Source organism: Globicephala melas, chromosome 8, assembly GCF_963455315.2.
Source record: "Globicephala melas chromosome 8, mGloMel1.2, whole genome shotgun sequence".
NCBI lineage: Eukaryota > Metazoa > Chordata > Mammalia > Artiodactyla > Delphinidae > Globicephala > Globicephala melas.
The window spans coordinates 41293384-41307498 of NC_083321.1; the positions used below are offsets into that span (position 1 = coordinate 41293384).

The window sequence follows — 14115 nt, forward strand, 5'->3', positions numbered from 1 at the left end:
CTCGAAGCTGCTCCTGTTGGTAAATGTTTCTGTTTTTAATAGACGTTGTTTAATAAATCATGCATTTAAATGAAGCCATCAAAAGGGAAATAGGATTATGGATACCGAATTCTGTAATTGAAGTTAATCCAAAAGTATAAATAAAAAATAGAAAGTGTCATTCACAAATAAAATAAATATGTAGAGTCATGGTAGGGAGCAGATCAGTCTCCCTCCCCCCGCCAAACCAGGAGTTTCTTTGCTGTCCTGTTCAGAGTGCCTACTTCTGAGTAGCTTTCTGGTGTTTGTACAGCTCACCATGCAGACAGAGGTTGTCACTTAAGAATGATGTATTCCTGGAGCCAGCAGGTCCGGCTTCCAGGAGCCCTTGCCTGAAGAGTGACTGAGCACCTTTGGTGCGTGTTCCTAGCATCAAGCTGCCTTCTTTCAAGTCATCCCTCAGATTTTGTAATGAGCCTAGTGGCAAAACAGGCTGTGAGGAAGTCAGTCGAGAGAGAGAGAGAGAGAGAGAGAGAGAGAGAGAGAGAGAGAGAGAGAGAGAGAGAGAGAGAGAGAGAGAGAGAGAGAAGGAGATACTCAGAACTGATGTCAGTGTCCTAGTTAGTGCCCTTTTGTATGAAGGGGGAAATAAGTTGTCTTTCAGATTCTTTTTAAAACCTTTAAAAAAAGATTGTGAAATGTAATATACAAACATTAAGTGGTTCGCTAAGACTCTTCCCTTCTTACTCTGCTACCTTAACTGCCCTCCTTCTGGTGATGATATCATAAGATAACAGTGGGGTGGCTTTGCTAACAGAAGAAGAAATAGAAGTTAAGATGAAAAACTAACAAAAATATTAGTGAAAGAATAAGTTTGAGATCCACAAAGATGAAAAAAAATCGTGAAATCATTTCCTTAGGATAATACACAAGGCAGCTGAAAGGGAACTCTAAGACAAGGTGTGCGAAAAGTGGAGAAAAGAAGATGAGGCATTGAATCAGGCAGACTTTGTGTTATCCTGTTTGTTTCAAACTACTTTGTTCTAAGGACTGATGCCTGCCATCGGGTTGCAGATAGACCTGAATTATAGCTTACTGTGTTTTTCTAGTTTTTCTGGAATTAGAGATCTAGAGTCTTAGGTGTATATAAGTTATTATGAAAAAAAACATCTACTGCAGTAGATCTTTTACAGTCTTCTTGCATATTTCACGTATGAAAATTCAGAGATACTTAGTACCCTTTCTCTACTTGAAACCTGCTCGGAATAGACTTCATTTAATGGGGAATTGACATAGTAGGATAAACCTTAATACAATGAAATTATTTTGATTAATTCTGGATAAAGTTACATTGGTACTTGGGCAGGTAAACATAAATTTTAAAATAAGGTTCTTTTTCTTACAGTCCTATTTTGTAACTGATTATGATCCAACCATTGAGGACTCCTACACAAAGCAGTGCGTGATAGATGACCGGGCAGCCCGGCTAGATAGTAAGTAATCTTCCTTTATTTGATGGTTCACGTATCATATTTTTAAAAGTAAGCTTTGATGTTTTGCTAGGTTAAATACTACAATTGAAATGTTAGATGATCTTGAATATAAGCCCATCTCTTTCATTAGTTTTGATTGATGAATCTGCATACTAGGCAATTTAAATATTCCTCAGTAAATGTTATGTAAAATAATTGGATTGAGCTTGTCCTGGTGAAATTGGTCATGTCACTGTAACTTGCTGAAGTTGTGTTTGTTGGGACATTTGGAAAAAACATGAGGTTTCGGCTCTTCCTACCTTTTGATGAAGGCTGAAATGGGTGAAGTAAATATAGAAAGGCTTCAACATTTGCTAACTTGCTTAGAGTTTATAGCACAGAGGCCTTAGCAAATAGTGTTTTGTGCTTGGCTAAACTTTCCACCTCTCCACAAAAGAAAGCCCTTTTCTTTTAACTTGTATGATTCTTTTATTCACAGAGATCAAGAAATACATTAGCATCTGTACATTCAGTATGGTATTTGGGGGGTGGGGTGGACCAGCATTTCTTTCTTGAATTTACAGGTATCTTTTTCAGTTCTTTTCATGGAGGAGGTAAACATCCAAGAGACTTCAGAGGTTATCTGACTGTCTGCCTAGGTGTATTTGATATTCTTGACCTTGTAATTGCTATGCTAATATAGTCTAAGTACAAAATCAACCTGCACTGATGAAGATAACTCTGAAACTGTCTGCCATTAGAATATATTTGTCTTTAGCATTGAATAAAGTACTAAAAGGAGAATGCCATTTTTTAAATTATACTAAGTATGGTGTGCTCCAGAGGACCCAGTTTAACTGGGCCTGCCCTTGTGAGGAAGCCATTTTTGTAAGATGAAAACACGAACATAATTACATTTCTTGTTTTTTCTTTAGTTCTGGATACAGCGGGACAAGAGGAGTTTGGAGCTATGAGAGAACAGTATATGAGAACTGGCGAGGGTTTCTTGTTGGTCTTTTCAGTCACAGATAGAGGCAGGTTTGTATCAATATTCAATTGTAGGTCTCCTGTTCATGTCTAGATCACTGTTTCATTGAATTTGCATTCTTATTTTTATAGAAAAAGGAAAAGTAATAAAGTAGTAAATGGAGCATGGGACTCTGAATTCTGATAGTTGACCAAATTGATTAATTTGTTTTTGTGTTTTTAGTTTTGAAGAAATCTATAAGTTTCAAAGACAGATTCTCAGAGTAAAGGATCGTGATGAGTTTCCAATGATTTTAATTGGTAATAAAGCAGATCTGGATCATCAGAGACAGGTGAGAAGGAATTTTGCTATTGGGAAGCCAATTATTTGTAATCATGTGAGTGAACAGATATGTTTAATGAGAAAGTGCCGTGATCAAAAACACTGTGCTGAGTGTGGCACACTGGATTTCATAGAGGTCCTATGATAGGTGACAGATAAAAAGGAAGTAGATCTGGGGGCGTTACATTTTTACATAGTATACAGAACTTCAGTGGACTCTATAAGCCAGCAAGTATTTGCACCAGCTCCATTCACATGTTGTAATTTCTTAGGTAACACCCACAGCTCTAATTTAGTTAGATACTCCTAAACTTACCTGTAATTCAGTATTAATGCTAAATTACCTCATTTAGAGAATGACTTTGATTTAAATTACAGTATTTGGATTTTTCCTAAGTCCCATTAATGACTGAATTTTCCGTTAATTCTTCACATGGGCAGCTCTAACACCAGTAACCTGCAGGAAAATAATATTTTTAGTATTTAGTTGCAGGCTTGTTTATACTCACTTGTTCTTTACCCACTTATTTCACATACAATTTAAAAAATTTTGGGTAAATATTGGCCTCCTCTTTCTGTGAGGGAGGGGAGCAAGTTCAGATATAAATTAATGGAGGCTCTGCATTATTTGGGGGTTCTTTTGGTGTCTTCATTTCTTTTAGGTCTTTAGTCTCTATCCCACATCTGGAATACAATTGTTTAAATACTTAATTTTTGCCAGTATTTAAGTTCTCTTGTTTCTATATAACCTTGTGTTAACAGATTTTTGTGTTAACAGATTTTGATTGAAAGTGCAAACATCAGGAAAAATTGGTTGATAAACAGCATTGAGGATAGCCTTCCATTTTGTAGTTAACTATTATTTAAAATATAATCTTTGATTTGTGTGCTCTATTTGTAAATTTTGTTGAAGGTATACCAAGTTTAAAGCATGAACTTAAGAGAATGATATTGTTCTAATGCTAAGGTTTAGAAATGTTTACCTGTTGTAGAATGAATTTTACTGTCAGACCTCTTTCAAATCTGAATTATTATAAACTTAAGGTGAAAACATTCAGTCTTCATTTCAAACCAGTATAAGCTGTTGGAAGTAATTTAGGATATGACATTGCTCACATCTTAAAACCTGGAGTAGACAGTCCCATTTTTTTTTCTCATTTATATTTTATTTTTGGGGGACCATTTCCTTCAGTGTTTCTGAATCTAATTATGTTTATTAAATATTGCCCAGTAGAACCTTTTTACTGCTCTTCTCAGTCCTTTCTAGTACTAGAAACACTTTTAGATGTCGTTGGATCTGGGGAATAATGGCAAAGTAACTCTGCAGGGAGCAAGCAGTTCTTGCCCTATCTAATGCTAGATAGATATGTTTCCTGCTGTGATTTTTTTCAAACTTTTTTACGGTGGTAACTCCAGTAAAGGAATAAGTGGTAGGCCTGGGGTGAGGTGGGAGCCTTCTATAGTTTAGGCAAGATTAGGGAGAACAGAGGAAAGGGAGTATGTCCATCAGAACTAAACAAGCCTTGCTATGATTAGCTTGGGGGCAAGGGGTCTGTATGAGTTACTTTTAAGTCATTTATATATTGAAGATTGCCAGTATTTGGAGTGTGGTTTCCATCTGTCTGCAGATATTAACATATTGTGGCACTTTGGCTTTGTTTTTACGATAGATTTATAAATTTTTCTTCTAAGTTTTTTCTTTTTATAAAAGTAATAGATTTCAGAGTAAAGTAAGAACAAGGTGGTAAAAGAAGCAATATAGGGGATGATAAGTGTAGTATTTCCATCACCTTAAAGATAGGCAATTAGCTTGGGGTAAGTTCTTAATTTCTCTGCTTTAAAACATATACATAGACATTAAGTACTATGTACATGCTGAAAAGTTGAAATGTATATATATCCAAGGGAGAAAAGCAAATGGCTGAAAACTGCTTACTTTTCTGCTCCTTCCTATAGATTCTCCTCTCTGAAGGATAGGCACAAAGAAACATTTTATTCCTCCCATGCTTTGTCTTCTCTTTTGTAGGTTCCTTCACCCTGCACTCAGGCGTAAAGGTCATCATCATTACTCTTATGTGAGAGCCTTTAGTGCTGACTGGAAATCCTACTACATTTCTCTAGTCTATTCATTTCCCACTTGTTTGGATGATTATTACTTACTTTCTATTTTTAAATTAATAACACTTTCTTCCCCTTCCTCATCCTCAGCAGATTGATGATGAGTGGTATTTTCCTAGTTCACTGAGATATTTTTACATGTTCCCACTTCCACATGCACTAACCTAAGGGCACGTATGTCCCATTAATTCTGCTTCTTCCCACTTGCATGGATAAACTTCACCTCCCTGACCAGCCTCTCTGATAGGCACTGAAGCCCATCCATTGCTCCTCGTGGGCATCACCCCAGCAATTGTTCCATCCAGGTGTTCCATTTCTCTCCTGCATGATTATTCCCATCAGCTTGCGACATGCTACAATGCTCTCACCTTTAAAACGAAAAGTAATAACCACGGCAAAAGCTAATCTCACATTCCTCCCTGAGAACCTTTTTTGCTGCTCCTCCTAGTAAGCAGAACTCCTTAGAAGCGTTATCTACACTCTACTTCCTTTCCTTTCTTTTTCTTGTTTGCACTGACTGCAGGCATAGCACCTGGTCAAGGTCACCACTTGCACAGATGTAACATTTGACACAGTTGCCCACACTTTCCTTTTGGAAACACTTTGTTTACTTAGCTCTGGAACTCCATTCCCTATGCATCCTTCCCCCTCCCCTCTCCTTTTGTTGGTACTTCCTTGTCTTTCTCAGGTGTCTTAGGGCTCAGGCACACTCTCTTCTGTGTACATTCTGTGTCCTGGATGTACAAAGACAAACATGCCTTACCCCTCCAAGCCTTGAGGGCCATATTTGGTGCAGTTGAAATTGAGATGCTGTACTAAAGGTTTTTACCTTTTAGAAGTCTCTTCAGAATTAAAGATGATGTTCTGTAATGCCTTGGCACCCTTACTTGCTCTACCAACTGATCCTGGACAGGCCACAGGCACCTCATAATAACTTCTTCTACTTGTTTGGAAATGCTGACTTTTTGGTCATCTCTTTAGGTCAGTGACCAGTCTGGCTTGCTCTTAGTTGCTGATCAGCTTGTTCTTTTCTGCCTTTGTCTTAGGCTCTACCCTTTGGACTTTCTCTAGCTTCTAGCCCGTTTTCTCTTACATAGCAAATGCCAGTTCCCCATGTTCTTTGAATTTGTGGGTCAGCCCTGGGCATTCCTACTACTGCTCCTGAGATTCTGAACACATCAGGGACGGGAGATCAGCCAGAAGAGACTGCCTATTTCCTTTTGACTTCTGTATCTATGTGGACTTGCTTCTTCCACCCACCTATTCATCCAGTTTTTTTATAGAACATTTTCTAGGCACTTATGACAGAGCAGTAGAAAAAACAAGGTCACCGAAATAAAGAGAGATCTGTAGAATTTGAATGGCAGTGTTACCACATACCTGGGCCCTTAGAGATACATTGATCATTTTGTTTATTCTGTCAGAGGTATAGGAAGAAAATATGGGTAAATGATTTACTTGCCCTTGCTAAAATGTAAATGTAGGTAAATATGACAACATATTGATTCTGAAATTTCATACAGCAGCTGTGTGTGGGCTTGGACTGTGGACTTCATGATAGCTCTGATTTCAAGTTCCTTGTCCTTGACTCAGCCTCGTCTAGAAGTCAATGGTTTTTTGCCTTTTTTAAAAAATTTGTTTTTGCTTTTCCCCCTTTTACCTCTCCTGGCTTGCATCAGTTTCTCCCTTTCCTGTCCCCCTTGTTAGGTACTTAATTTCTACTGGCCACCATTAATTCGAGAAAGGAGCCCATTACACTTATAACAATAGATTACTTAAGTGTATTAATTCCCACTCCTCTTATCTGTCAGTACCTGGACCACAATGTGCCCTGCAGCCTCCCAGGAAAAAGAAGCCCCTCCCCCCAACAATAGAGTAAGGGTCTTCTCTGGCCTCACCTGTTTGTGCCTTGTCTGCAACTGATTCACTTTGTTACAAAGCAGAAACTAACACTCCATTGTAAAGCAATTATACTCCAATAAAGATGTAAAAAAAAAAAAAAAAGAAAAGAAAAGATTTGTAAGCGCCATGATGGCTTCTCGGTTTTGACCACTTAGTTTTGTTCATGTTTTGTCCTTAGCACAGAGAACAAAGGTATGCACTCAGTATACAGTTGCTGAATGAATGAATCAAGGCATCAGTGAATCAAGATGTGGTATTAATATGTTGATTCTTTCTACATAATAGATATTTTTGAAAAACAAAACAAGTTTTGCTTCTGTAAACTTAGGTTATTCATTAACTCAACACATCCCTAAGTGACTATTGCAGATGTTGTACTCTATTCTTATTAAACTTAGTTTGTTTAATAAAGCTGCCCTCATCATTCCCATTTTGCTCTTCTCTATTTAGAAATAGGTAGTATTAGATAAACCCATGTTATTGTGGATTTTCACAGATATTCATTTGTGCCTTAGAACTGAGTCCCACTGGAGGTTCCAAAATGTAAATCTGAATTTCTTGCATCAGGTTCACCTTTGTTGTTTAAAACAAAACATTTCTGGTAGCACTCAGACCTACTAAACCAGAATATCCAGGCTTAGGATTTGGTATCTTTGTAAAATTCTCTGGGTTGGGGAACCTCTGGGAAATCCTTGTTTGTGTAGCTTTCAATCTTTTGTTGATTTCTGGCTTCACAGTGTTTTGGCTTTGGTACATGTGGTGTTCTTTTTGTCATATTTTTTTCCTTTGGTGGTAGTGATGCTATCTTCGTTAAAAGTGCTACACCAGTAAGCTCATAAGCAGCTTTATGTGTGGTTAGAGATTTCTTGACCGGAAATGTGTGTATGAACTTTGCTGACCTCGATTCCTGGAAGACTGATGTAAGACCGTGCTTTAAAAATAAATAAATGAAGCACATAGACAGTCTTAGCCGTGGGATTGTTTTGTCATCTAGACCATTAATTCATTAATTTTTCTCAATTGTATAAAGATAGGTCATTTGCTGTTTCCCTCTGGCCGAATTGCATTATGTAGGTGGGATAGGGCAAGGTAGCTTTCTAAAGAATAATTGAGCAGAAATACAAGGAACAAAATTCTTAAGGATATATATTTCCCTCCCCCAATCAAATTATATTAGTAAAGTAAATAATTGATTAAGACTGACATGTCACAAAAATTTATTTTTACTTTTCTTCTTTTATATCTCTTTCACTTCAAGATGTAATTTTACTTCAAGGAATTTTATGTCAACTTTTCTTAAAAAGAATTGTCCTTTCTAAATTGGTGGCTTCCTTACTTATTGTTAATTGCTTGCTTGATTTGATTGATTGATATTTCAAACCATAGGCCTTATGGTACCTGTGCTGTTTTGAAGAGAGGCAGGGTAGATTTTAAAGTTACATAAACTTGGGTATACTAATACTATGTAGAACCTGCCTGCCACTCTTTCAGAATACAACAGAGTATAAACTGTTATGAAGTAATTGTTAGATGTATATGCATTAATGTAATGGCCTAATGATATTGCATTGAAGGTGCTGAATTTTGAGAACATAAAATTAAATTAGGAGAACAAGCTACCTGAAAGGATTAGAGGGAACAATACCTTGAGCTAAAACAGGGCCCAGGAATATTCTAATCAGCCAGAGTGTCAAACCTGATAATCCCTGGGGTATTGAATAGTGCATTGAGAAGGGTTTTGTTCTAGTAGTGGGGCAAAATCAGCCTTAGATGTAATGCTGTTCTGGTACTGTACAATAGAAAGGATCAAACTTTCCGAATAATTGCATCCCAGAAGAAAGCTCAGGAATATTTATAGGAATACAAATTATCCAGAACTCAATAGATAAAAATCTAGTAGCCACGCATCCACTCAAAACTTACCCAGCATGTAAAGCAGCAGGAAAATATGACCCATAATAAGGAGAAAAGACAGTGAATAGAAACAGATCCAGAGATGACACAGATGATAGAGTTGGTGAGCAGAGAAATTAAAATGGTTATTATTACCATATACCATATGTTCAAGAAGCTAGAGAAAAGACTGAATATTGACTATGTTAAGTAGAGACATGGAAGATGTAAAAAGATCAAAATCAAACTTCTGGAAATTAAAACTACAATGTCTGAGATGAAAAATACACTGGATGGGATTAACAGCAGAAGTAACGGCTGAAAAATTTCTAAATTTGATGAAAACTTACAAAGCTCAACAAACCCTGAGCACAAGAAATATGAAGTAAACTACAAGGCACATTATAATGAAATTGCTTAAAAGCAGTGATAACGAGAAAAAACTGAAAAGTAACCAGAGGGGGAGAAACATTGCATACAGAGGATCAAAGATAAGGATGACAGCAATCACACTGTTTCTCACAGGAGACGATGCAAAGAAGATAGTGGCACAGCATCTTCCAGGTACTGAGAGAAAAAACTCATCTGAAAATTTACTTCAAAAACAAAGGTGAGGGCCTCCCTGGTGGCGCAGTGGTTGAGAGTCCGCCTGCCGATGCAGGGGACACGGGTTCGTGCCCCGGTCTGGAAAGATCCCACATGCCGTGGAGCGGCTGGGCCCGTGAGCCATGGCCGCTGAGCTTGTGCGTCCGGAGCCTGTGCTCCGCAACGGGAGAGGCCACAACAGTGAGAGGCCTGCGTACCACAAAAAAAACAAAAACAAAGGTGAAGTAAAGACTTCTCCCAGATAAACAAAAAGTGAAAGAATTTATTACCAGCAGACCTACATTAAAAGAAATGCAAAAAAGAAGGAAAACCATACCGAATGGAAATCTGGATCTATACAAAGAAATGAAGAACACCTTTACCCATTTATGTGGGTAAATATAAATTACTTTTATTGTTATTTAAATCTCCTGAAAACATAATTGGATGTTTAAAGCAAAAATAATAACAATGTATTCTAAAGTAATAGGTAACAGTAATAAAAAGAGAAGGAGGGAGAAACATACTGTTGTTATAAGGTTCTTAAACTATACATGGATTGACATAATATCATTTGAATTAGACAGTGATGAGTGAAACATGTATATTATAAACTCTAAAGCAATTATAAAAATAACATAATAGGTACATAGTTTATTAGCCAACAAAGAAGATCAAATGGAATCATAAAAACAATACAGTTAACCAAAAAGAAGGCAACTTTTGATAAGTAGAACAAAGAATAAATGGGATGGTTAGGAAACAAATTTCAAGATGACCCAACTATAGCAATAATCACATTAAACTTAAATAGTGTGAACACCTCAATTAAAAGGCAGACATTGTCAGATTGGATAAAAAGCAAGACCCTACAAGAAATCTACTTTCAACGTAAAGATACAAATAGGTGAAAAGTACAAAGGATGGGATAAGGTATACCATGCTAATACTAATGAAAGAAAAGTTGAAGTGGCAATATAAATATCAGACTAAGTAGATTTCGGAGCAAATATTATTACTAGGAATAAAGAGGATCATTTCACAATGATAAAGAGATTAATTCATCAAGAGAACTTAACAATCCTAAACATTCATATAATGAATAACAGCTTCAAAATTCTTAAAGCAAAAATGGGAAGAACAGTTATAGTCAGAAGTTTCAGCACCTCTGTCAATAATTGAGCAAGTAGAAAGAATATCAGTAAGGATATAGATGGTTTGAAGAACACTGTTGGGCAACTTATCCTAACTGACGTTTAGTAAAAACTCCACTGAACAACAGCAGAATATACATCTTTTGAAATGAGAATGGGTCATAGAACAAGTCTCAATACAGTTAAGGGGATTCTAGTCAGATGGTGTATGTTCTTTGACCACAGTGGAATTAAATTGGAAATAACAAAGATATCTAGGAGATCTCCAAATATGAGGAAATTAAGATACTTTTAATTTACCCTCAGTACAAAGAAAACACAGGACATTACAAAGTATTATGAGCTGAATGATAACTAAAACAGCATATCAAAATTTGTGGGGTGCTATTAAAGAAGTACCTATAGAGAAATTTATAGCATTAAATATTTGTATTAGGAAAGAAAAAAGGTTTCAATTCAGTGACTAGCTTCTACCTTAAGAACTGTAAGGAAAAGAGCAAATTAAAACCATAGTAATCAGAAGTAAAATAATAAAGATAAGAATGGAAACCAATGAAATTGAAAATAGGAAAAACATAGAGAAGTAAAGAAAAACCAAAAAGGGAGAGATAACCATCATTTCAAATCTTAGTAGATATTTAAAAGATAATAAGGAAATACTATAAACAACTTTATGCCAATAAATTTAGCAGGTTAGATGAAATAGACCTATTCCTTGAAAGGCACAAACTCAAGAAAAAAATAGATAAGCTGAGAAGTACTATATGTATAAGATAAGTCCAATTTATTGTAAAAACCTTTCCTCAAAACTCCAGGCCCAGATGGATTCACTAAATTTTACTAAACTGATTTTGCTGAAACTATTCCAGAAAATTGAAGAGAGAATTCTTTCCAACTCATTATATGAAGCCAGTATTACTCTGATACCAAATCAGACAAAGATATAAGAAAACTACAGTTCAATATTTCTCATAAACATAGATGTAAAAATTTTTTTTGATGTAAAATTTTTTAATTAAAATTTTAGTAAATAGAATTCAATATATGAAAAGAACAATGCATTATCACTCAAGTGGAGTTAATTCCAGGAATGCCATGTTGATTTAACAGGCGAAAGTGAATCAGTATAATTTATCATATTAACAGACTTTAAAAAGGAAAAATCATATGATCTCAACAGATGCAGAAGAAAAAAATTTGACAAAATCCAGCATCGGTTCCTGATAAAAATTCTTTATAAATGGAATAGTGAGGAACTTTATTAACCTGATAAAGGGCATCTGTAATAAAACCCTACAACCAACAGCTTACTTAATGGTGAAAGACCAAATGCTTTCTCCCTAAGATCAGAAACAAGTCAGGAGTACCGCCTCACCACTGCTGTCTTGGAGCTTCCAGGCAGTGAGGTAAGGCCAGAAAATGAATGAAAAAACATCCACATCAGAAAGGAAGCAACAAAACTGTCTTTATTAGCAAATGACATGATTGCTTATATAGAAAAGCCTATGGAATTTACAAAAACAAAACAAAACAAACCTAGATAAGTGAGTTTAGCATAGTTCCAGGTTCTAAGATAAAGATACAAAAGTTATGATTCTGTTTTGCAGAGAAAAATGTATATCATTGAAAAAAGATGAGAAGAATGTGGTTCTGTATGGATGATAAGTTCCTAAATTTTCTTTTTTTTCCTTTTTGCCCATCTGTAATTTTCTAACCTTGTATAAGTGTTTACTTTTGTGGTAATGACAGCAGTGAGAGTCACTTTTTCAGAAATATGAATTTTCAGGCCCACTATATAAATATAAATGTAATATAGTTTAATAGTTGTAGGTAATTATCACTATTCCAACCCTCTACATTTAAAATATTTATAGGGCATCTACTATATAGGGCTAATATTCAATTAGCCTTTTCTTACTCTGGCCTACCATTTATATGTCATCAGCAATGCCACCCTTCCCTGCCTACCTTCCTTCATTTCTTCATGTAAGGAAGGCATTGTGAGGGCTTGTGGTTCTATTCATTATTTTTTTCCCACATATTTATTGAGAGTCTTCCAAGTACCAGGTACTGGGGAATGCAGACGTGAAGAAGACCCCATGGCTTCTTGAGGCCTGCCCGGCTCTCCAGCCTCATCTCTTGCCATTTTCTCTCTTAGCTTATTGTATTCCAGCCACTCTAGGCTTCTTTCAGTTTCTGGAACTTGGAGTGCCCTCATGCCTGCTGTTTCGATTGTCAGGGATACTTCTTCACCCTGACCCAACTCCATACACTTTACCTAAATATCACTTCCTCAGGGAAGCTTTCCCTGACCTGCTCAGCAGGGTTATACACTCCCGTAGCACCTTGTACTTCCCAGAATTTATCACTGTTGTATTTAATACTTTTTGAGTAATCACTAGACTGACATCTTGCTTCTGTCATGTTCTGAGTTTTTCTGCGGAGGTGGGCTTCAGCACTATGAGTTAAGCTATTAAGTGTTTTGGTTCGTCTTAAGGCAAACCAGCTTGGTCTCTGGCTGGATTAACAGTGCAGTGTGTGGCCAAGCAGTAGATGGAGCAGATCTAATCGTTAATACTGTACCTCAAACACACCTCTTGAAATTTCAGGTAACGCAGGAAGAAGGACAGCAGTTAGCACGACAACTTAAGGTAACATACATGGAGGCGTCAGCAAAGATTAGGATGAATGTAGATCAAGCTTTCCATGAACTTGTCCGGGTTATAAGGTAAGCAAAACACATCCCAGAAGTTTGTTTTAGTTTATTGAATTTGATGGGTAGTCACATTATGCTTTTTAAAAAAATTAAGAAAAAAAATTGCCATTAAATGTTTTTCGTAAGAAAGAGGAAATTGTATGTAGGAGTGATTCTTTTCTGGGAATCATTTTTGACATGGTATGTTAAAAATTTTAATTACGTACATAATTCTGGTTACTTCCTACATAAAAAGCCTAATTTTATTATATTGAAGTAGAGTACACATAGAGATTTTGAAAAGAATTGGTGCACCTTCCAAAGGTGGCAGTGGTGTGAAGATAGTGACGACAGCAGCTAACACTTGAGTGGTAGGTAGCCTCTGCCAGATCCTGTGCTGACTGCTTCCCGTGCATTACTACATTTAATCCCCACCACAGCCCAATAACACCCCTACTCTCTGATGAGAAAACAGATACAGAGAGGTGAGATAATTTGAACATATTAAATGGCAGAGCTGGGACTTAAATCCAGGTCTCTGATTCCAGAGTCTGTGCTCTTAGCTTTGCTTCCTACCCACTCCTCCCAGGCCACGAGGAAGCTAGGCAGTAGGGATTCAGCAGTCCCACAGCATATGAAGTATGATATCCAGACTTCATAGAGGTTTTCTGTTCGCTGGCCTAGGAGGCCTCTGTGGTTCAGAAAGTATTACTGGGTTCCAAGAAGCTGGAGGCGGTGAGTGAGGTTGGCTGGAGTTGGTGTGTGTGAGAAAGAGTGAGTTGCTTTAGCAGGTGGGGTTTTGTGAGATTATTTTGGGTCTTGGTGGCTTGGCCTCTGTTTCATCCTCTGTTCTTAGTTCTGCTGGTTTCCCTGCTAGTTAGTTTGACAGGTATATGGAGTTAGTTCCTGTTAGTTGTACGTCTAAGGTGAATTGACATTTTGAGCTATGGGCTTCTACTTGTACTTTTTCTTAGCCCGTTACTAGGGCATTCTCTTTGTGGGTTGGAA

At 36.8% G+C, this 14115-nt stretch overlaps 1 protein-coding gene across 2 annotated transcripts in view; it reads left to right on the forward strand.

Moving 5' to 3' along the window:
* The window catches only part of RRAS2 (RAS related 2), a 71009-nt gene that overhangs the window by 54160 nt on the left and 2734 nt on the right, over positions 1 to 14115 (forward strand). For both annotated transcript variants that reach the window (XM_070046140.1, XM_030831475.3), the window contains exons 2-5: positions 1385 to 1472; positions 2387 to 2489; positions 2662 to 2770; positions 13022 to 13140. In XM_070046140.1, coding sequence (XP_069902241.1) covers positions 1385 to 1472; positions 2387 to 2489; positions 2662 to 2770; positions 13022 to 13140 — 419 coding nt within the window. The remainder of the gene's footprint in view (positions 1 to 1384; positions 1473 to 2386; positions 2490 to 2661; positions 2771 to 13021; positions 13141 to 14115) is intronic.